We start from the raw sequence: 24,476 nt of genomic DNA on the forward strand, positions 1-24,476 counted from the left end.
AACCGAGGCAGGAGGATAATGACTATGAAGCCAGCTTGGGCTACATAATGAGTTCCAGAAGAGTCTTGGCTATATAGTGAGCTCCTCTCTCAAAAAAGAAAAGTATGAAGATAAATAATACAACAATGTTTGTCACTCTTTGCTTTGCTTAGAAAACTTATCTTTTGAGCAGAAGTGTCTGATGGTGTTAGACTCCAGAATTCGTGATAAAAATGTGCTAGCTACCACATTCAAAAAGTCTTAGTGGTTTTTAAAAACTAAGTATCCTCAGTGGCTGCTGAGTACCAGCTCCTGAACTTGACACTTAGGCACCAGAAAGATGAGTCATATACAACTACTGCCCTTTTATTGTTTACTGTAAGAAAGGCCATAAAGGACAAAGATTATAATGAGGGGACTGAGAATGAATGGGAGGAGAGGCAGGATGAATGATGGCATCATCAGAAATGGAATTTAAATTCTTAAGGCTTTACATTACTGAGCATATTGACTGAGCCCTGAGATTCGTTCCATGTCCTTTCTCTTTGGGGTTGCTTGCCTGTGAGTTAGCCTCACCTGGGCTTATGCATTCCAGTCCCCACCGTGTAAATATTCCTTTCCTTCCTTCGGAATGCACTGCATTCAGAACTCTTCATCCTTGGAAGAAGCAAGTCGCAGTTCTATCTATCTCCTTTTCTGCACTTCCAACGTTTTTGAAAGAACAACCACACTGGTTTTCTGTGTTTGTTTTCCACTTGGTCATCTATTGTCTGCAGTTTTTAATGCAAGAAGCTGGGCAGTGGCGGTGCACACCTTTGATCCCAGGAGGATCTCAGATTTCTAGAGCAGGCTGATCCACAGGGCCAAGTTCCAGGACATCCAGGCTTACACAGAGAAACTCTGTTTTAAAAACAAAACAAAATAAACAAAAGCAAAGGATGACGGGAGACTACCTACTAAATACAGTAGTCTTAATCTTTCTAGCTTTAGCCTTTCCATACTTAGGTTTTGTGTATTTCTTTCATATATTATTCTCCTTTGGCTTCTCTGTCTCCATGGTTCTCCTATTCATTCATTCATTCATTCATTCATTCATTCATTCCTGAGCTCCAGACACAACATTTCAACTGCCTGTTGGACACCATCACTTTGAGTAGTACATAAAACATGCCATGTTGAAAGCCAAATTTCCTTTTTTCTTGCCCTCTACCTTCCTACCAGAAAGTCCCTCCCCTTCTTTGGCTGATGGCACTGTTTTTCAGAGCCACGTAACTCAGAGTCCATCTTTACTTTGCCTCCTACCCATAGCTCTCATAACCCAAACCCTCTTCCTTCCCCCCACTTTCTCTTCTCTGGTACCTTTCCATGATGGTTTTCTCACCTTCCTGGTTGCTGCTACAGCAACCAGACACTTCCCTGAAGCATTCACATTCAAATCATTTACTCCAGCCAAAGCTTGAAATGACTGACCATTCCCCAGAGAATAAAGTCTGAGCCAACCGGAACAGAATTCCTTACCATTTGGACTTAAGCCTCACTTTACCTGTGTACCTCTACCCAGCCTACCCACCCCCAAATATTACCTTATAGACAAGGGCCGTGGTAGCTGGAAATTTTATACCACCAACTTCTTGTTCATGAGGTTACTTTTGAATTAATGAGACTAGTCACCAAGTCTACTTAATTGAATTTCTGTTCATAGCCTAAGTCATGAAATTGTATTCATGATCTATATTCTCGGCCACTTGTTAGAATTAACTGGTCCAGGGGCTGGGATTTAGCTCAGTGGTAGAGCGCTTTCCTAGGGAAGCGCAAGGCCCTGGGTTCGGTCCCCAGCTCGAAAAAAAGAACCAAAAAAAAAAAAAAAAAAAAGAATTAACTGGTCCTTCCTTGGTATCATTGCCACCTTTATATCTGATACTCATTTCATTTTACCTGTTACAGTTAAAAATTAAAATGTTAATCGCTCACATGTAATTAAAATTCTTTGAAGACACAAAACAGGCATTATAACTCTCAAACTATTTTGTACAGGATAGAAACTTTTGTTTTCTGGTTTTTTTGTTTTGTTTTGTTTTGTTTTTGACATGGTCTCATTTATCCCAGGCTGACTTTGAATTTATTCTGTAGTTAAGGACAACTCTGAACTTCCTGCCCTCTATATTTGTGTGCTAAGATTACAGGTGTGCACCACCATGCCCTTCCCCCTCCTTCCCCCCCTTCATGTGGTACTAAGGATTGGACTCAGGGCTTCCTGGATGCTGGGCAAGCATTCTACCCACTGAGCTACGCCTCCAGCCCCCAAGCTAGAAACATTTTCCATGGAATTACCTTGACTAGATAAAATTTGAAAGCTCAAAAGTACACAGTAGAGTTTTTCTCTGTAACTTGTTGCATTCTAAAGTACACTTGCCATTTTCTAATCTAAACTGTAGCAGTCCCCGTGAGGTAGTAGACTATAGGAAAGAAAAGCATAAGCTTCAGCATGGTGTGAGTAACTAAAAGTGGAATGGGGGAAATTGCTAAAACAGTTTTCTGACTCTTAAATTTTTTTTTCTTTTCAGAGAGACACATCTCAATTCAAAGGCGGCTTGCTGATCTGGAGAAGTTAGCTTTTGGGACTGAAGGAGATGTTGACTCTGCCAGTTCATTGAACTCAGATAATCTGGGTACAGGTATTTCTGTGTTTGGGGACACACATACAGGCACACACAGGCACAGGGCACGTGCACACACACAGATACATGCACAGACACCAAGATGCATGTGTGTGCACACATACACACTCACATACACACTGAATTGCTATTTTGCCCCTTTGATTTCTTTAGCTAAAGTGCCATATCTTTTTAATTGTCATTGTTCCGTTTTTTATTTTTATTTTGAGACATTCCTTTAACTTCTAACAGGTCATCATTTTTCAGCTTATGAAAACAGTTTGTTAAGAATAAATCTGAAGTAGAACAGTAGTAAAATAATCATTTTCATAGTTAACAGTTTCATAGTTAAGGACTCTGTTGCTATAAGGTGGTAATTGAATTAGCACAAATTTTGGATATCCTAAAACAGTGTTTTAAATAACATAGCTGGGACTGGAGAGGTGGCTCAGTGGTTTTGAGCACTGGCTGCTTTTCCAGAGGACCGAGGTTCAATTCCTAGCACCCATATGATGGGTCACAGCCATTACTCCAGTGCCAGGTGATTCAACACTCTCCTCTAGCCACTGTAGGCACCAGGCAGTGCACACACATCCGTGCAGGCAAAACATGCACACTTAGAATAAAAATAAGTAACATAGCAGTTAAAATCCCCAGCATAAAAGGGCGGCAGCATAATTGGTATACTCCACTGTCCTGCCTCTGCTATTCATTTTCCCCCTTCTCCCTCACCCTTCCCCACTTTGTCCCCCTCTTCTCTCTCTCTCTCTCTCTCTCCCCCTCCCCCTCTTTGTCTCCCTCTTTCCCTCCTCCCCCTTTGACATGCATGTCAAAGACAGTCCTTTCCTTCCATGTGAGTTTCAAACTAAGGCTTTACCTTAGTGAGTGCCTTTACCCACTGAGCCATCTCCTGCCCCGCTCTACTAATCTAAACACTTAGTTTTCATGTTTGTTTAAAATTGGCAATGTCTATACAAAAATTAATTATACTTGTATTCTATATGTGAAAGATTTATTTATTGAATAACAATATCATTATTGATTTGTTATTTGTATATTTTGTAGCTTTAAGCTTAAATTTGAGGCTTTAATTTTTATTTGTTTACCTGCTTATTGGCGGGGGCAGGGCAGCAAGCAGTGTGTGGGTCCCGGGCATTGGACACAGGTTATCACACTTGGCAGCAAGTAGATGTCTTTACTACTGGGCCATCATGCTAGCCTGAGATTTTAACTCTTGAACACATTATCAGAATTATTATTTAAAGTATACTATATTGCTGAGTTAATGCTCTATTTTGATGACCCATATCGGTTTTTTTTCCTTCAGAGATACTTCATAAGTAAGGAAAACATGAAGGAAGTAATTCAGAAATTCAGGGTGTGGTGGTTTCACCAGGTTCCTGGTCTCAGAATAGCAATGTATTACATTTTGTCTTCTGTTTTTCTTACCCAGTCTTTCGGCTGCTGTTGTCCCTGCCAGAGTAGTAGGGAAATAGCACAGTAGACACTTGGGCACCTCTCCCTGGCCCCTGCCCTTCTAGAAGTGCCATATTGCTGGTTTTCCACTCTAAGGTGCTGAGTAGTGGTCTCTCTAGCAAAAGTTTAGCTGAAGAGAATCTCGCTTTCTGAACTTCTTGGTTCCTACTAGAAACAGCTGTCATCTGCTAGCCACAGATCGCAGAGTTTCAAAGCTAAAAATAGCCATTGTTTAAATGCTACAGTTCTCATGAAGGACATCCAGGATCAGAAACAAGTATTTTCTTCTTACAGTTAAAAAGCCTTATCTAGGGGTTGGGGATTTAGCTCAGTGGTAGAGCGCTTGCCTAGGAAGCGCAAGGCCCTGGGTTCGGTCCCCAGCTCCGGAAAAAAAGAATCAAAAAAAAAAAAAAAAAAAGCCTTATCTAAGGAAGGGGTGATGAGTGTATGGGGAGGCTCCCTTTTACTGTGTGGCTGATGCAGGCATTAACAGCTGATGGTCTGTGCTTTTCTTCCTTTTAAGAAAACATTCAAACTTGCCCGCTGTGTCCTAAGGAAAAGTTCAGAGCTTACAGCAGTCATAAGCTTCGTCGACACCTTCAGAATCTACACTGGAAAATCTCAGTCGAATTTGAAGGTTGGTGTTTTCTGCTTACCAAGAGTCATGTACGTGAAGTGAACATTTGTTACTAGCTTTGGAATGTTATTGTAAGCATAGTCGAGTATTTTCACCTTATATTATGGTGATTTAATGTCCTACAGCCGTGTAGGCAGTAAACGTGACATTTAGTTCAGTAGGCATTTATTAGACATCTGTGACTGTGATATATTGGGCACTCTGACCTGGGAGTCCCTGTTGCTTTTTTAACAATGCTTTAGTAATCTTGTAGGACAGCTACTGTTTCACCTATAATTTTAAAGACAAAGTAATTGTAGAAAAGCAAGAAAATTTAAAAATTGGATATTAATATTAGAAAAAAGTCAATAGTTGGAAATTTCAGCATGTTGATAGAATATAAGACAAATATTCAGAATTACAGCCTTTACTATAGATAAATGGAAATTATTAAAAATTCACTGCTATGATGACAAAAATGATGTAATTCACGTTGAGAGGCAGCAAGGTATCACAGTTTCTGTGGGAAAAGATAACGCTTCGTCTTTTATGTTTTAAATACACACATTTATTTCTTGTAAGTGTCTTAGCAATAAAATTACCAATAGACAAGAGTAGAGACGGTGATAGATGTGTGAGGTATTCATTCACCGTGTTCTTGGTGACAAAAACTCAGAGTTAAAAGGAATATTGACTGTACTGTGGGATGTGTGTGTGTATGATATGCATATGTATATGCCATATATATGTATACATACATACGTATCATGTGTATTCAGATATACATATATACATATACATATACATATACATATATATCATGTGGCCTCTTAAAAGAATACATTCTCCTTATTGTAGCAAACACTGAAGCTTTTATTTCCACAGTAAACTGCAGTCTTAGTAAGGTGCTACGCTGTGATAAAACAGCATGACCGAAGCACCTGGGAGATGACAGGGTTCTTCATCTTACGACTGTAGTCCATCATCCAGGGAAGTCAGGGCAGAAGCTCGAGAGTAGCCCGAGGCAGAGGCCACGGAGGGTGCTTTGCTCCTGATAGCTGGTTCAGTCCGCCTTCTTACAGCACCCAGGCACCACCTATAATGATAGGGCAATCCAGTGAGAGCGTTTCTCATTTGTGGTTCCCTCTTCCAAAATGACTTCAGGTTGACATACACTGGCCCGCACAGCCACTAATGGAAGTGGCACTCTGTGGGGCAGATTTTTTTAATATTCCATTTGTGTAAAACTGGAAGTCCTCCCCTCAAGAAAAACCTCTGAATACCTAATCTAATACCTAAATATGTATGGAAATCTGTACATACATACACACACACACACACACACACTCTCTCTCTCTCTCTCTCTCTCTCTCTCTCTCTCTCTCTCTCTCTTAGACATGTGTATCCATACACACTCGTATATAGTTAGGTGAGGTAGAAGTTGTTGACTGTGTGGACCAGTCAACATCCTCTCACTGAGTTAATGATTACCTGGGATGGAAAAGACATTTTCTTTAGTAGTTCAGCTACTAGTAAGGTGCCTATGCTTCTGAAACCAACCCTCACCTACCCTCCTATAAATAATAGTGAAACTCACCAGATCATAAGTCTTTTTTCAAAGAGATTTGAAAGTAGAAGCCGGTCTGGTTGGGCGGAGGCCAGGGGACCAGCAGGAGTGGGTGGAGATGAGATATGGTAGTTTCTGTCATAGTTAGCAGGTACTAAAGCAACTGGCAATAGTTTAAAGGGAGATAATGCAGAAGGAAATGAGTAATGTGAGGAAAGCCGCAAATGCTTGGGTTTGGGACTGGAGTAACTAGAGAAATGGAGTTGCCCCTTATTGAGCCAGTGGCAACTACAGTCAAAAATACGGGAAGTAGGCCAGGACCAGCTTTAGGCATAAGCCGTGATGCATCAGCGTGAAGACATCCAATATCCTGTAAGCCTATGAATGTGAAACTTAAGGGAGCGGTTGGCGCTAGAGACACACATTTTGGAGATGTTAGAATATAGGCAGTGTTTAAAGCCATGAGATTTAACAAGATAACCTTGAGTATATGTATCAGTAGAAAAAAGCCAGCCGGAGCAATACACAGTGGGAGAAATGGTGTAAAGCGTCAGAGTAAAGGGGAGATAAGGTACAGGCTTTTGAGTCGGGGAGACTAGAGCTCATTTTGTAAGCATAAGAAAAGTAAAGAGATTTGACTTAGGAAAACGTATAGGGCGTGAGATATAGCTCAGGGCTAGAGTAGTTCCTTATCATGTAGATAGCTCTAGAATTTATCTCTTAGAATACCCAACAAGAAGAGAGGAGGAGGGGGGGGAGGGAGAGGAGGGGAAGGGAGAAAGAAAACTGAAGAAAAATAATATGGGAGCACAGACTGACTTTAACTAGTTCCATAGCTAAGAATGACATCATTCTCTTGCCTCTGCCTCCCAAGTGCGGGGTTTACAGGCTACACAATACCCAGTATTTTGAGAAATGAATTTTAAGATAACCAATAATCAATTAAAATTCCTTAACAAGCATTTAGAATTAGAGGTCTTAGCATCAAGAGTAAGATAGGAACTAATACTGTAACTTGAGATTCCTTCCCATAAGAGATCCTTGAAACCATAAAAAATTAAAGTTGTCAGAGAAAAAAAAAGAACATAGCCACCATCCAATCCAAATAATCAACACCCAAAACTAAAAATAATAAATTCAAAAATAAAGTAAAAAAATTTTAAAGGTGGGAAAAAAGCAAGGTTATTTGCTATGGTTAGTGAAAAAGCATGAAGCAAAGAAATTGAGCTTCAAGAAGTTAAATGGCATGGGGTTGGGGATTTAGCTCAGTGGTAGAGCGCTTGCCTAGGAAGCACAAGGCCCTGGGTTCGGTCCCCAGCTCCAGGAAAAAAAAAAAAAAAAGAAGAAGTTAAATGGCTTAAAGAACAAGCCATCTCTTCAAAGCTACAATTTGAACACGGGTCTCCTATCTGTTTATACTGATATATCTGTCTCATTTATAAGACAAATGTTCTTCAAGTAATTATAATGTTACAAATAGAATAATAATCCTAATTATTCTTTTTTTCTTTTTGAGACAGGATTTCATTATACAGCCCTGGCTGACCTGGAACTCACTATGTAGATCAGGCTGGCCTTGAACTCACAAAAGTGCACCTACCTGCCTCTGCTTTCTGAATGCTGGCATTAAAGGGATGTGCCAACACACCCGGTGACCCTAATTATTGCTAGAGAAGTAGAAGTTAACCTGCAGCACTCAGTGCCAGTAGGCTATGTGATGAGTAATAGTAACCATCAGTAGGCTGTGTGATGAGTAATGGTAACCATCAGTAGGCTGTGTGATGAGTAATGGTAACCATCAGTAGGCTGTGTGATGAGTAATGGTAACCATCAGTAGGCTGTGTGATGAGTAATGGTAACCATCAGTAGGCTATGTCCTAAGTAATGGTAACCATCAGTAGGCTGTGTGATGAGTAATGGTAACCATCAGTAGGCTGTGTCCTAAGTAATGGTAACCATCAGTAGGCTGTATCCTAAGTAATAGTAGCCATCAGTAGGCTGTGTCCTAAGTAATGGTAACCATCAGTAGGCTGTGTGATGAGTAATGGTAACCATCTGGCCATTCCCGTTCCAGGCTCCAGGATGTGCATCTGTCACTTAGCATGCCGGCCAGTGAAGCCAACAATTGTTGGAGATCAGGTAACAGACCCTAGATCCTTATCTTCAAATTTAGTTGACTTTAAAAAGCACAACTTTTATTTGCTTTAAAACTGTACTTTGAGGGGTTGGGGATTTAGCTCAGTGGTAGAACGCTTGCCTAGGAAGCGCAAGGCCCTGGGTTCAGTCCCCAGCTCCGAAAAAAAAAGAACCAAAAAAAAAAAAAAAAAACTGTACTTTGCCAAAGACCAAGAATCTATTGGTTTAATATTAAAATGTACATGTTTAGCAATATGGTTTCTACTCTTGTGTAGAATACACAGAACTTCATATTCACTATGTAGCTGAGGGTGACCTTGAACTCCTGACCCTCCCGCCCTTACCAAGGGCTGAAATGATAGGCATGTGCCATGATTTCCATTTATACAGTATTGGGAGTTGAACACGGACTTGTGCCTGTTCATCAAGTACTCTACCATCTGCTCTACACCGGTAACCCCGTTTCCTTTCAAATACTTAGCTCAGTGCACAGAGAAAATACTGTTGATCTTCTCTCTTTTTTTCCACTCTATTTTATGTGTGTTGGTTCTTTGCCTGCCTGTGTGTCTGTCCCGCTTCCATGCCCAGTACCCATTGAGGTCTGAAGAGGGCATCAGCTCCCCTGGAACTGAAGTAACACAGGTTTGGCTATAGGCTACCATGTAGGTGATAGGAACCAAACCTGGGTGCTGCAGCCACTGCTTTTACCTGCTAAGCCACCTCTCCAGCTCTCATTTTATAGTTCTTTATTTCAGTTCCACAAATTATTATTATGCTCAAAATGAAAATTATCCATTAATTAAGATGAAATTTTTAAATAGATAATTTTTTGCTTTAGTAATCAATTTTGATGAAGGCCCTTCTGATATCTGAGAGCTACCTTCATTTTTCAGTTTCATATTCTCTTTCCCTCTGTTCTAATTTAACTTTAACCAGTCAAGAGCCTGAGGTTTTTTGTTTGACTCTTGATTTTTGAGGTGGTGTCTCAATATGCAGCGTTGAACTTACTCTATAGGCCGGGATGAAGTACATATCTTTATTATTAAGATCTGTTTGGCCGGCCTGGAGAGATGGCTCAGTGGTTAAGAGCACCGACTGGGGCTGGAGAGATGGCTCAGTGGTTAAGAGCACTGACTGCTCTTGCAGAGGTCCTGAGTTCAATTCCCAGCAACCACATGGTGGCTCACAACCATCTGTAATGGGGTCCAATGCCCTCTTCAGGTGTGTCTGAAGAGAATGATAGTGTACTCACATATAGTTAATTAATCTTTTTAAAAAAAAACAACAAAAAAAAAGATCAGTTTGACCAACAGGGAATGCAATCTGTGAAACTGTTTTAGTGATGCTATCCAGAAAGCAGTTTGTTAAATTCTGTATGTAGATAGTATGTTTGTGTGTGTTTCTCCGTGTGCATGTATATGTAGAGGTCAGAGTTTGACATTGGTGTCTGCTTCTGTTATACCTCACCTTATTTGTTGAGACAGAGTCTTTGACTGAACCTGGACCTACATGATTCAGCCAGGCTGGCTGACGGCCATTGATCACTAAGGATCTGCCCGTCTGTACCTCCCTGTACTAGGATTAGAGTAGCACAACAACATACTGGCTTTTCAGGTGCTAGGGATCCAAGCTCAGGTCTGCATGCTTGCACAGCGAGCTTTCTACCCTCAGAGCCAGTTTCCTATCGGATCCTCATTGTTAATTTCTCTTTTGAATCTTTCTTTCGTCCTTTCTCTCTCTTTCTAATAATCAAATGGGAGACAGAACGTATCCTTGAGCTGTACGTGTGACCCCAAAGCTTAGCACTTGCCCAGCATGCATGACGTGAAAGCACAACAGAGACCATCCAGGTGTTTTGAATACAACCGCCATTTATTTTAAGAAACAGTGGAGTGTTTTGATTATCTGTACTTGCTGTGTGTCACAAAGTAGGAGGTGCCAGCACTAAAGACCACTGGGGTGGAATAGTCTTATGTCCAGCTATAAGAAATAGGAAGCTAGGAACTCTTTTAAGTGCTTGTGTATGTGTGTGCACACACATTCAGAGTGAGAGAGCGTGCTCTTCCACAGTGCACCGGTCTAGGCTGAAGGACAACTTTCGGGAGTCAATTCTCTCCCTCCACCACGGATTCCAAAGACCAAACTCAAGTAACGAGGCTTGCAGGGCAAATGTCTTACCTGCACCGTCTTGCCCACAGCCCACATTCCTGAAAACAGAGTTCTCATCGTGTACCTTATATTCAAACGGGATACTAGACCGGGCATGAGAGTGTCCATCTGTTTCCACAGTCACAGATTTGGTAACTTAAATTTGTCATGGTCATATCTTGAAATTGGGTTTGGTAGAATATTTATACCAAGAAGTCTACAAATCCTTCAGATCAGGACTTATTTTCTAAGAACACCAGCTTAGCTCAGCAGTAGCAGGACTGTTAACTTCATCCCATCAGTAAGTGTAAAATCACAGTACAGCCATTTACTGAACAGAAGGAAGGGAAGAACTAGATAAGCTGATTTGTGGCCTGCGTAACAAAGCGTATAGAAGTCTCGCTAGCGAAGTCCTCCTTTCAAAGATAGCCAGGGAATTACCGTCAGCTTTTACACTGTTACGTCCACTCAGTAACATACTGCAGCGTGAAACTTGCGTTTGTTAAGTTTCCCTTAGTAGCCTGTCTAAATCAAATGCTCTATTTGATAGATATCCAGTAAATTGGGAGCCCATTATCACTGCATCATTTGTTCAGCTACAATCACCAGAAGGACTGACATGCTAGGGCATGTTAAACGCCATGTGAACAAAGGAGAAACTAAATCCAGGTACATTTCTGGTAAGTTAAGTGATCTCATTAACATATTAATAATTAGGTCTTTAAACAACATGGCCTAGTTATTCTTTTTAGACAGATAAACAAGTCAAGGATATAATTATTTTTCTGAATTATACATGTCTTATTTCTTTCATATTTAAGGTATATGTGCATATGTTTTTACATCAGTATTCCATTTGAGTTTGTGGCTAAAGGATTGTAATATATACTATTATGAGAAAATGGGGTTCATGAGGTTGGTAATGTGTAGAGGTCCTTCTGTGCACGCCTGAGAGCCAAGTTCCATCGCTGGATCCACAAGCTGGCAGGGAAATTGACTCCCACGGCCATTCTGACGCTCTATATGTTCAGAAAACACTGATATTATTATTCAGCCAGCTAACAGAAAGCAAGCATATAAATCCTCAATTTCTATAATATTATAAGACACTCCACGGCCAACCTGTGATAGCATAATGTATACTTAAACTTAATAAATCATAAAAATATCTTAGGATCCTGTGCTATCTGGTGGTATTGGGGATTATAATACTGATATAGTGATATGGTGCACAGTCAGAATTTCAGTGAATAAACTTCCTTGCACTTACCAAATACATACGAACTACACAACTCTTTCCACAGAAAGTGAATAAATTTGTCCTATGGTTTTGGTTTGGTTTGGTATAGCTATGAAACTATTTGCTTTATCACAAAATAATAAGGTTTCTTTTTAAAGAGTGTTGTGTTGGGTATTTAGCTTTTTTTCAGTTACCTTGTAATAATCTTTTTCTTCCATTTTAGCTTCTACTGCCAAATCATCTAATGAAGTTCTGAAGGAGACAGACACAGATATACAAGTTTTTCCTAACTACTCTATTCCTCAGAAAACAGACTCATATTTTAATCCCAAAATGAAACTAAATCGGTAAGGTAGATTGAAAATCATAATAGAGTTTTCAGATGTACCTCTCGTAACTTCCGTGTTCACATACATTAAGATTAAAATAATCTGGTTTAACGTTTTCTCAAAATGTTTCTTTTTTGTACCAACCCAGTTTTTCAGTCAGACTAAAATAAGCCCAACTTCATGTAATTAAACCCGGACAGATTGGCGGATAAGTTTTATTAAATATATGAATGCTTGTTAACTAGAATTCAGTTAGATTCATAGTTTAACAAAACTGTTGATTTGGGAATGTATACTAAGTAGATAAGTATGTTCAAAATCCGACAGATAATTTACTCCCTTCTTTCTAGTCAGATCATATTCTGTACGCTGGCTGCTTTGGCTGAGGAACGAAAACCGTTGGAGTGTTTAGATGCCTTTGGAGCCACTGGTAAGTAAAAAAAAATTAGTTTTTTTTTTTTTTCCCCAAATTTTGACCAGATGGATGTCTGTGTATCAAATGCAGTACCATCAGAGGCCAGAAGAGGGCACCAGATCCCCTGGAACTGGAGTTAGAGATGGCTGTGAGCCACAGTGTGGGTGCTCGAATTTAGCCCTGGTCCTCTGGGAAAGCAGCCAGTGCTCTTAACTTATAGGCCATTTTTCCAGTCCCTTTATAATGTCTTTTTGTAGAAAACTTAAAAGAAATATAACAAAATATAAGGATATCACGTCGTGAGCCATACATGGTGGCACATGTCTTTAATCATCCCAGCACTCAGAAGACAGAGGCAGGCAGATCTCTGTGAGTCTAAGGCCAGCCTGGCCTACACAGAAAATTCCAGAATGGCTGGAGCTACAGAGTGAGTTCCTAACCAAAAAAAAAAAAATCCAGGAAAAGAAAAATTAAGATCCAAGGTAAGATTTCCTGATTTTTTTTTAATGAAATTTTTCAAAAAGATTCTCTACAAAAGTAAAGAGTATAATGAATGAATTCTTCCTATGTGTCACTTCAGTTCAGATTTCATCAGATTTCATACATTAGTCTCTTTAGTCAAATTAGTTTAAAACAAACGCTGGACATAGTATTTTATATAAATAATTAAATTGGATTGCTTAAAAAATAAGACTTTTCCCCACTGAGGCAAAGTATCGATGTGTGGCTTTCAACTCCTTGAACTCTTGATTCCCCCCACATGCTGAGATTACAGCTCTTTCTCCATACTCTGCTATAAGGAGTTTTTTTAAACTTCTATGAATACGCTGTCGCTGTCTTCAGACACACCAGAAGAGGGCATCAGATCTCACTACAAATGGCTGTGAGCCACCATGTGGTTGCTGGGAATTGAACTCAGGACCTCTAGAAGAGCAGTCGGGGCTCTTAACGGCTGAGCCATCTCTCCAGCCCAGGATTGTTTTTAAAGTAAAGCTATAGTAACATTGTTATACCTCAAAAGTAGAGACTAATTCATTGATATCAACAATTATTCAGATATTTAAACAGTTTTAAAAATTCAGATCACAATCCAAAGTGTATGTATTTTCATTGTTCCAAATCCAAGTCTCTTCTTTTTTGTTGTGTTCTTTTGAGACAGAGTTTTACTGTGTACACTTGGCTGACCTGGAACTCACTATGTATCCAAGGCTGGCCCAAGCTCACAGAGATTCTGAATTCCACCTGCCTCTGCTGGGACTCAAAGGCATGCACCACCATGCCCAGCTAAGTCTCTTCTTAATATGGTCTCCTGTCATTTTGTATACGCATGTATACATGAGAATTATTCATTGACATAATCAGTTTTTTGACATGTAGTTTCTGGCCATCTGGATTTTTATTGATTGTCTCGCCATGGCCTCTGTAACATACTCCTATAGCCTGTATTTTTCAAATTGTTCTGATTCTCATGTGGCTCAGGCTGGCCTTGAACTGGCTATACGACTGGGTATGACCTTCAACTCCTGATTCTCTTACCTCTACTATCCAAGTACTGGGATAACAGGCATATGCTTACCATGTCTGATAGGAAGGGAAAAAATGTTTTGTGTTTTTTAAACAGGATGAAAGCCCAAGCTAGCCTTGAACTCACAGAGATCCATCTGCCTCTGCTCCGTAAGTGCTGGGATTAAAGATGTGCACCATCATACCTAGCCAGAACATTTTTCGTGAAGAATATTTGTTCACTATAATCAGGTGATAACTGATAACTCTTTTTTTGTATTTTTCACTTATTTCTGATTATTATGAGAGAGAGAATGTATGTATGTGTGTATGTATGTATATTCTGAAGACAACTTTGAAGAGTTGGACCCCTCATTCCGCCATGGTTTCTGGGAATCAAGCTCAAGTAGTGTGGCTTTCAGGACAAGTGCTTTTTCCCTGCTGAACCAGCTCCTCAGCCTCTCCGTGTTTAGACACCATTGCCTGGCCTTCAGCAGTGTATGTTGTTTTGGCTTTCTAGGACCCAGTCTCCCTCTGTAGCTCAGGCTGGCCTAGAATTGTCTATGTAGCCCAAGCTGCCCTTGAGCTCCCGATCCTCTTGCTACGTCTCATGGTGCTAGGGTTCTAGCCATCGTGCCCATTGCTAGTCTTCACTGAAATTAAAATCATTTTTCTCAAAAGACTTTTAACAATAGAGAAAAGGAAATAGAAACAAATTTTCTGGAAGGCCATTTGTGCTCATCCCATGTCTGCATAGAGACTAATGGAATTACCCCCTTGGGACGTGTATACCGAGAGAGAAAGCATTTGTAAGATGCTGCTGATGTAGTTAGAGCATGGACTTTGGGGCTGGAGTCCCTGAGTTCAAGTCCTGGCTTCATCACATCCTAGTTTATGACCCTAGGAAATTGTGTTTGACTTTTTCATGTATAAAAGTAAGGGTGCAGAGAATAGTATCTGCAGTATTGGAGATTTCAACCTCGATACAGTTAGAAGTCATCACAGCAGCACCTCTTACACAGGAAATGCTATAGAAGTGTTAGGCTCCATCTTCATTGTTTTATTAGTAACGTAACCGTCGTTATCATCTTTAGTAATGTATCCACTTAAAATGGCAGCAGTAATGAGGCAATCTTTTTAAGCTGAGCCATTTAAATGTGCACTTTGAATTCTTTTGTGTGTGTGTATGTGGTGTACATATGCATGTGTACATGTGCATGCACGTGTGGGGAGGCCAGAAGCCGACACTGGGTGTCCTTCTCAACCACTCTCTACCTTACCTTATAGTCCGGGTCTCTCACTGAACTTGGAATCCTATCTCCACCTCCCCAGAGTTTGGATTATAAATACTTATGGATATTAAAGACCAAAACGCACATCCTAATGCTTGTACACAAGCATTTTACTGTTTTTTATTCATTCCTTCCACCACTTTATTCCATATCAAATTAGGTTTATTGTAACCTGGGTTTGTGTGTGTGATTTGTTCTGTTTTGGAACAGTGTGTCACTGTATTGCTCTGGCTGACGTAGAACTAACTCTTTGTATACCAGGCTAGTCTTGAACTCACAGACATCTGCTTTCTTCCCTCCCAAGTGCTAGGGTTAAAATCATATCCCACCATGCCCAGCCTGACTTCTTTAACTCACAGCCTTTCCCATTCTACATCGACCGGCTTCATGGCAAGTGTATTGCAATGGCCTCTGTGTTTCCAGTCATTATCCACTGTGTCATACTTAGCATTGCCTAACAGCCATTTCTCTGAGTTATTTATGGCGATGTTACTTCTCAGTGGAGAGAGAGCATGCATCTTGATTACCTTAAGTCCAGAGAGCTCCACCACAGTTTAGTGTCACTTTCATAATATGATCCTTTCCTCAAACTTACTGCCATGTTTTTCTGTACACATTCTTTTAAAATATGCAACTAAAGTTGATTCCGCAAGAGGTTTATTAAACACTTTTATAAGCCGCTGTATCTGGCAGCATTTCTGTTTTGGCTTTTCAGCTATCATCTGGAAATCAGACATCCTGGACCAGCGTCATTAAAGTGGCTATCAGACAGCACAGTCGCCAGGACACTTTTCTTTTTAATTTACCTTGAAAATTGTTAGCAGTTATGTGACAGTCACTTTGCATGTTTGTTTCCCTAAAATGACATTCTTAGTACTTGTCCCACAGGTTTATTAGGAGAGTGAAAGAAATTACACAAAGTCCATCACGCAGTAGCTAAGATTTCATTTTCAGTTGTGAGGTTTCCTGTGAAGAGCATGTCAATAATTCTGATGGTGTTAGAAACCCCTGTCAGTGGGGCTGACGTCACCATCTCCAGTTAGTAAATGTTCTCATGACCTTCCTGAATGTCCTGAATGTGCCACTGCAGCCTGACTCTTACTGCACATACAGAGGCATTCCCCTTACTTCCCAGTGGTGCTCGTGGATGCTGCTGGCAGATGTGGGTCGGGAGGTCACTTCTTCTCTACCTCACTTTATTACTGTGCATGTTACTGTGGGAGTGCACAGCTGTGGGAGGGGCGCAGGACTCCCGAGAGTTTGTTCTCTCCTTCCACCTTGTGTTCTGGGCCCAGCTGCTCCAGGAACACTTCCGCCTCCTGAGCAGTCCCATTAGCCTGGAAGTTCTGTCCCATATTTATGGGAGCTAAGCATAGTGCCTGCCTATAATTCCTGCACACAGGAGACAGAGACAAGAGAATTAAGACTTCATGGCCAGCTGGGAGTGGTGGCAAATGCCTTGATCCCAACACTTGGGAGGCAGAGGCAGGTGGATCTCTGTGAGTTCAAGGCCATTAGTACCAGGATAGCCAGGACTATAATCTTCCTCCAAAAAAAAGAGGAGGCAGCAGCGGCGGCCAGCCTGGGCTATCCAACAAGATCCTTGTTCAAGAAACATTGTCTTTGTTTTTGTCTCTGGTGTTTGAGGGTAAACTTGAGCAGCAAGACTTTGGACTGTTAGCACACTCGTAGCATACTGTACAAGGAAGTGTGTGGCGGGGGATGGCAGTGTGTGTGAGTGGCTGTGTGTGTTGCTTATAAAACATCTACCTTTTCAGTGATTAATTATAATTTAAATTTCTTTAATTTAAAGATTCATCTTCTTCCCTGTTTCTCCCAAGGAATAATGGGATTACAGTGGGCAAAGCACCTTGGAAATGCAGTCAAAGTTACAATTAATGACTTGAATGAAAACTCTGTGACTTTGATTCAGAAAAACTGCCACTTAAACAAATTGAAAGTGGTGGTAGACAGCGAGGAGAAGGAAGAGGGTGATGGTCTTGAAGACGGCAGCACTCCGGGGGACATCCAGGTGACCAGGATGGACGCCAATGTTCTGATGCACCTGAGATCTTTTGATTTTATGTAAGTGAAGAGCATTGGTCAGACACCCACAGAACAGATCTGCTGGAGGTGGATGCTTTAAAACTAAAGAAGGAAGGGGTTGGGGATTTAGCTCAGTGGTAGAGCGCTTGCCTAGCAAGCACAAGGCCCTGGGTTCGGTCCCCAGCTCCGGAAAAAAAAAAAAAAAGAAAGAAAGAAAAGGGAAACTAAAGAAGCGTGTGGTGGTTTATTTTAATATAGGCCTGAGAAATCCAATAAAAACTTCAGACTTTCTAGGAATGGACTCTTCCTCTTAGGCTGATTCACTTCTGTGTGTTTGACATGTCATAGACTATTTAATATTTACTTTTAAGACCTAATTAAGTATTTAAAATAGATTTGCAAAGTACCTTTTTTCTCTCAATTTTCTAAGCAGTCAGTTCCTATTAGCCCAGGCTGTCTTCAAGTTGGAAATTCTCCTGCCTCCACCTCTTGAGAGCTGGGATTCACACCTGCCTTGCAAACCCTGAGTCCATGAAATATTATCATGAGAAGTGATACGGTTCTAATTCAGCTCACTGATGTGGTCTTAGATGTGCATCTCTTCCTGTTGTAGACACCTGGACCCCTTTGGAACATCGGTGAACTACCTCGACTCTGCGTTCAGAAACGTAAGGAACCTTGGCATAGTGTCAGTGACTTCCACAGACATCAGCTCCTTGTATGCCAAGGCACAGCATGTTGCCCGGCGTCACTACGGATGTAACATTGTCCGAACAGAGTATTACAAGGAGCTAGCGGCCAGAATTGTCGTAGCTGCAGTGGCAAGGTACCAGACTGCCAGTGGTGACCTACTGTGTTTACTGTGACTCGTGATTTTGAGTGCTAATACTGCGAATGAGTGCTTATTTTTCAAAATACACATGAAATTTTTAATCCTATATCCCTAACATAATTTTAATTTGACTTAGTGGTTTTAATTTTATGGTTTTTTAATCATATATTCATTTACTTTGTGTGTATTCGTATAGGTGCATGTGTGGAGGTCAGGGGATAACTTGAAGTAGTTGGTTCTCTCATCTACCTACCATCATGTAGGTTCTGGAGATCAAACTTAGTCATGAGGCTTGCCAGCAGCCACCCTCACCACTGAGCCATTTTAATGGCCTATATTCTTGTGTTTTGTCAAATCTTTATTTAAATGTTTATATCTGAAACATGAAAAAGAAACAATAAAAGTGAAAATTAATTTTAGACCTGTCTTAATTTAGTAGTTACAAGAGTAGGCAAGAAGGTAGCAACATAAAAAGGAGAAACAAAAATTCTTTTTAGACTTACAAGCTATCGTTTCACCGTCAAATAGTCTGAGTAAAATGATGGCTTCTTACTTGACTCTGAAATTAACCCTGTAAGGCAGGAGGGTCTTTCTGTTCCCCTAGGATTTCGGAGATGTTGAAATGGAGGAAGACTTATCTACTGCGTACAGAACTTTATGCTACTAGAAAAGACTCGTGTGTGTTTGTGTGTGTGTGTGTGTGTGAGAGAGAGAGAGATGGGGGGGGGGCTGTCTCACCACATGCATGCAGGATCCTGCCACAGTCAGAAGAGGGCACCAGATCCTCTGGAACTAGAGTTACAGGCAGTTGTAAGCCACCATGTGGGTGCTGGGAAATGAACCCCAGTTTTCTGCAACAGCAGCAAGTACTCTTAACTGCTAAACCATCTTTCCGCACCTACAAAAATAAGTTAATGCAATTTGACACTGAGAGTATCAGTAATAGATGGTCAGACAGTTCACTTGCTAATGCAAACACAAGTTCTGTGGCACTTAGGTGGAAATCCTCCCCTCAGCATAGTAATAGGGCATTAGTCTGCATAGTCTCCAGTGAATGGTCAGGGAGCAAAGCCCTAATACAGAGTCCGCACATGATTCTTGCAATATATCCTTAAGAACAAATTTGGAAATGATGTATCTTACAGAACTTAATCCAAAGAATCTGTAAAACGACTAGAGGAAGGGGCTTTGACTATGTTTCAGTAAATAGTCGGCAGCTAGCATATAATTTTGCATATGGTCAGTACGGTCATAAATATAAATGGTTTGGAAGAAGCTTTTCTAGGAAAAGATAGATTAAATTGTAATCATGATTACAGAAAAGTCGTGTTGAAAGCCCCAGTCCACCCATAGTTTGCCTCCGCGTTAGCCCAGTCAGCACAGTGCTCTGCACAAAGGGAGAAGAGCCGTCGGGATAGCTTGAGTTTTGTTTTGTTTTTTGTAGTTTAATGTATTTTAATAGCAAACTTACAGGAACAGCAAGACAACATTAAAAACATACTTGCATGTAGGACAACTCCGTTAGAAAAGTATAGTAAATGGATGGACTCTACTATAAGATAAAATGTTATAAACACCATTTAGTTGCAGTCAATAAGAAATTTACTTATTTTTAAAAAAAAAATCCAAATGCTAGTATTGTCTAGAAAGTTTTAATTTGGGGCTGGGGATTTAGCTCAGTGGTAGAGCGCTTACCTAGGAAGCGCAAGGCCCTGGGTTCGGTCCCCAGCTCCGAAAAAAAGAACCAAAAAAAAAAAAAAAAAGAAAGTTTTAATTTTAATTTAATAATTTTATAAAATTTATAATTGTTATAAAGTTGAACTGTTGAAATGTGTTCACTGAAACATTTTGCTTGCATCAATGCTTTACACCTTGCATTTATATTAAAAATTCACACACAAATGAACGTGGAGAAACTGCCAATACCTGATTCTGTCTCCTATGTTTCCACTCGCAATCAAAAAAATTTTTTTTCCTCGTCTTGTTTTTTTTCACAGAGCTGCAGCACGGTGCAACAAAGGTGTGGAAGTGCTGTTTGCCGTGGCTCTGGAGCACTTCGTGTTGGTAGTTGTGAGGGTCTTAAGAGGGCCCACTTCAGCAGACGAGACGGCCAAGAAAATCCAGTACCTGATCCACTGCCAGTGGTGTGAGGAGAGGATATTTCAGAAGGACGGTAACATGGTGGAAGGTGAGCTGCGGCTCCTCTGGCCTGCACACTGCATATCAGCACCCCGCGGACAGGCCTGCGTCACATCCCAGTTGTACGTGCAGTACCGTGCTCTCAAAGCGCTGCTGGAGACCTGGACTGCTCTTGCCCCGCCACTTACTGAGACATTTAGAGATAACATAGTTTTTCCACTATCAACTAATCTCAGGAACATCAGTCAGGTTACCTATGTAACTATACTATTATAAATTATTAATTTTATAAAAAAGTATTTTCATGTTTCTGGCTAAGCATTCATTGAGTCCCTGCTGTATGCCAGGCCTTCGGACATAGCTGCAACTCTTAGAGACAGTTGTGAGCTTGTGTGAGTGCTGAGATCAAACCCAAGTTCCCTGGAAGAGCAGCCGGTGCTCGGAACTGTCGAGGTTTCTCTTCAGCCGCTGGATGTGAATTTGTTAAGAACTCTTTACAAATCAAAGTTATTTATCCTTTGCTGTATAAATTGCAAGGTGTTTGTTTATTTGGTTTGGTTTGGTTTCTTCCCTCAGTCCACTTGGCTTATTTATTTTTAGTTTGGTTGTGGGTTCTTTCCTGGGGTGGAGGGCGGGGACTTGGTCGGTTGATTGGATTTTGCTCATGGTAAAGTTCCCTATGTTCTGCCTTCTGTTTGTGAAGACATCCCTGTCCCTAGGTACTTCCCGGGTGGGCAGGTTTTATTGACTAGGCCAGCTCTTGTCCACCAATAGACGATGTACTCTCCGTCTTATACTAAGCCCTCCCTACTTGACACTGTTTCTGGTTTCCTGGTTTTTCTATGGAAGGGTATTCATAACCTCTACCACACCGATTGAAGCATTTTAGCTGTTATTTTTTGATAGTGTCTTATATGTCTCAGCCAGTCATGACCTTGAACTTTTTTTTAGCTTTTGTTTGTTTTTATTTACTTATCGTGTATCTATATATGTGGTTTGCCATGGCATGCATGAGGCGATCAGAGTTCAACCTATGGGAGTCAGTTTTTTCTACAAGCTGTGTGGGTCCAAAGAGATCCAACAGTTGTCATCTGGCTTGTCACCAAGCTGGCCATCTCACTGATCCATCTCACTGGCCTTAGCCTTGAACTTCTGACTGCGATGCCTCTCCCTTCCAGATGCTTAGATGTAAACCTGCCTGGTTTCCGAGGTGCTTCAGATGAAACGTAAGCTTTTGTGCCAACTCCGTGAGCCTTCTACCAGCTGACCCACACCCCAGCCCTAACAGTTTATTATGCTAGGGATCAAAGCCAGCCAGGCAGCTCACCAACAGAATTTCTCTTACCCTATTGAGTAACAAGATAATATCAGATAGACTAGAACTGATTGATCTTATCAAACTATTCCAAAAAAGTCAGTTATCTAGGAATAACCTGGAGTTAGAGGAATTTATTTGAAGGGGTCTTTTTGATTTTTTTCAAGACAGGGTCTCACTACATTATGTAGCTCTGCTGGCCTTGAACTCACTGTGTAGACCAGGCTGGCCTAAAGACATGCATTACCATGCCTAGTAAGAGGTTCCCATCTTGTTGCTTTGGTTTGGTCTTTGAGACAGGGTTTCTCTGTGTATTCCCCATCTTTGTGGGAAGTTGAACATTACTAATTACTACCAATCCTGTTTTGAAAAGGGGCAGAGTGATGGTGGTCATGGAACTGGACTTGCATTGTTGTTATTGTTGTTTGTTTGTTTGTAACAGGACTTTTCTGTGTAGCCCTGGCTGTTCTGGAACTCCCTACAGACCAGGTGGCCTCAAACTCAGAGATCCACTGCCCCTGCCTTCCTAGTGCTGGGATTAAAGCTGTGGCCACACTGCCCTGCTGTAATTGCTATTTTTAATGATCATATCCACTATCTTAAATCAAAAACTGTTCAACAAAAATATTCTGTTAGCTATTCATGATCTGAATTCTGATTTATGAGTTAAATCATGGTACACATTAAAGACGTTCCTTTGTAATAAATAAGACAGTGGTATTACTCACTAGTCGCCTTTTTAAGATAAGCTGTTAGGTCTCTTTCCTCCCTTCTTCTTCATCCTGGTAAAGGTCATTCTTGCTGCAAGAAGGGATCTTTGGGACCCTCCAACTGCTCCCTCCATCAGTGTCATCTCTCCAGCTGATGCCTTAGCTCTCGCTATGTCTGTAAGGGAGTCCAGCAGCCTGAGCTAGCTTCTGAGCAAAAATCTTCCTGCTTTTGTCAACATATCCCATTTTCAGTTAATTCCCTCCCCATTGCTCAACACTGCAAACATTTCTACCCAGAACTGGACATCCCACTCCTTTGTGATTGAGGTTTTTAGCAGTACCTACCTTCAAAGAGTCTTAAGGATTAAGTTTTCAACTACATATAAAGTTCTTTGCACAGTGCCTGGTACATGTTAGGTCCTCAGTATATAGTCATTAATATAAGTTATAACACATTTGTCATGTATCCTGTATATATACACATAAATACATCTTTTGTTTTTACAGAAAACCCATATAAACAGCTGCCCTGTAATTGTCATGGGAGCATGCCTGGCAAGACAGCAATAGAACTCGGGCCTCTGTGGTATGTACCTAAATACAGCGTTCAGTTTGACTTACTGGTTGTCAACTTCGGAACTCTGAGCAAATAATTATGACTCCCCTTCTGAGAACCTGAGTCTTTTCAGATTTCTCTCTAATAGTCTGAGAGGTAGTAGGATGAAAGGTAAGCTGGTTCTGCAAACTAAATAGCTTGTTTCTGAAGAGTAAGAAAGAGGCTATTGGATTTGTCTTTGAAAGAAGGTGCCTCAGAGGAAGAGATGTCCCAGCATGGCCCTCGCTGCTTGTGTAGAAGATGGATGTTGTTTCCCTGGACCCATGTCAGGTGGCTCACAGCTGTCTGTAACTCCAGCTCCAGGGGACCCAGCACCCCATTCTGGCCTCTGTAGGCACCTGTACTCCTGTGTCATTAACACACACACACACACACTCACTCACTCACTCATACCTTACCTCATTCAAAATACAATAAACCTTTTATTTTAAGGGAGGGTCTCATACAGTAAGTAGCTCGGCCCTGGCCCCTGGCCTCAAACTTGCTGTGTTTTGTCTGCCTTGGTGGAACTGGCCCCTTGTACCACTGCACCTGCCAGGCTCGTGGGCCCCGGAGCCTTCTGGGATCCTCTCCTCGCTTGCCGTGAGGCACCAGGATGGTATTTGTCCCTCACAGACATGTGAAGAGTGTGGAGCCCTCGATACCTTCTAGTACTTTCTTAGCTTTATCATCTCCCACACAGCCGTTCTACTCCCTGGTTACAGAACCCAAACTGACTGACAGCTTGCTGCCTCCAGAAGGATGGACAATCTGGGCCGCCAGCTTCCTCACTTTATGAGCGAGGAAATTATGGCATGATATTTTAAGTGCTTGCTAAGACTGACCAGAATAATAACGATGGTGATGATAACGATTCTCACTAGGCAGCCAGAACCAGAATTCCATTTTCCTTACTTCCAGGCCAGAGTCTTGGCTGGAACCCCTGACTTTTCACTCAGAACCATTGTCCGTGTCCTTACTCTGATGCAGAATCCTTCCCTCTCTCCCCACCTCAGCTCAGGTTATACATCCCGTTTCAAGTCTCTGCTTAGTGTTTCAGCAAAAATAATCTCTAAATGTCCTTTCATAGTCCTTTCATTTATTCTCACTATTTAATCTTTATGTATACTACTTTATTGTTTACTGCTCAGTGAAGAAACATTGTGCGAGGCACGATACGTAGGCTGTCTCATTCCTCTGACAAGTTTGTGAGTTGTCTTTCTGTAAAGGAGAGGTGGGGCCTGGTGTTACAGGCCATGACTCCAACCACTCCCGAGCAAGAGATCAGAAGGTCCAGGCCTGCTACACAGTGGGGTTTTAGCCAGTTCAAGGCCAGCCTGGGCAACTTGGTAAAACTGTTGGAGAAGCTATCAGATAAAGGGAGGAGGTAGAAAAAAATGGCTGAAGAGACGGATCAAGTGCTACAGTACTTGTCTTACTTACGTACATAAAGCTCTAGGCTCAAACCCCAGTCCTTAATC

General features: G+C 41.2%; 1 protein-coding gene across 4 annotated transcripts in view; it reads left to right on the plus strand.

The window, feature by feature from the left end:
- Positions 1–24,476, plus strand: part of Trmt1l (tRNA methyltransferase 1 like) — a 31,561-nt gene that overhangs the window by 2,424 nt on the left and 4,661 nt on the right. For 2 of the 4 annotated variants that reach the window (XM_032914867.1, XM_032914865.1), the window contains exons 2-11: positions 2,544–2,654; positions 4,636–4,749; positions 8,370–8,434; positions 11,130–11,259; positions 12,043–12,166; positions 12,499–12,578; positions 17,200–17,443; positions 18,018–18,230; positions 20,234–20,424; positions 22,908–22,986. In XM_032914867.1, the coding sequence (XP_032770758.1) occupies positions 2,544–2,654; positions 4,636–4,749; positions 8,370–8,434; positions 11,130–11,259; positions 12,043–12,166; positions 12,499–12,578; positions 17,200–17,443; positions 18,018–18,230; positions 20,234–20,424; positions 22,908–22,986 (1,351 nt within the window). Of the gene's footprint in view, positions 1–2,543; positions 2,655–4,635; positions 4,750–8,369; positions 8,435–11,129; positions 11,260–12,042; positions 12,167–12,498; positions 12,579–17,171; positions 17,444–18,017; positions 18,231–20,233; positions 20,425–22,907; positions 22,987–24,476 lie in introns of those variants that run through there. The other 2 variants (XM_032914866.1, XM_032914864.1) reach the window with 2 other exon arrangements.

The sequence above is a fragment of the Rattus rattus genome, chromosome 10 (genome assembly GCF_011064425.1).
Source record: "Rattus rattus isolate New Zealand chromosome 10, Rrattus_CSIRO_v1, whole genome shotgun sequence".
Lineage (NCBI taxonomy): Eukaryota > Metazoa > Chordata > Mammalia > Rodentia > Muridae > Rattus > Rattus rattus.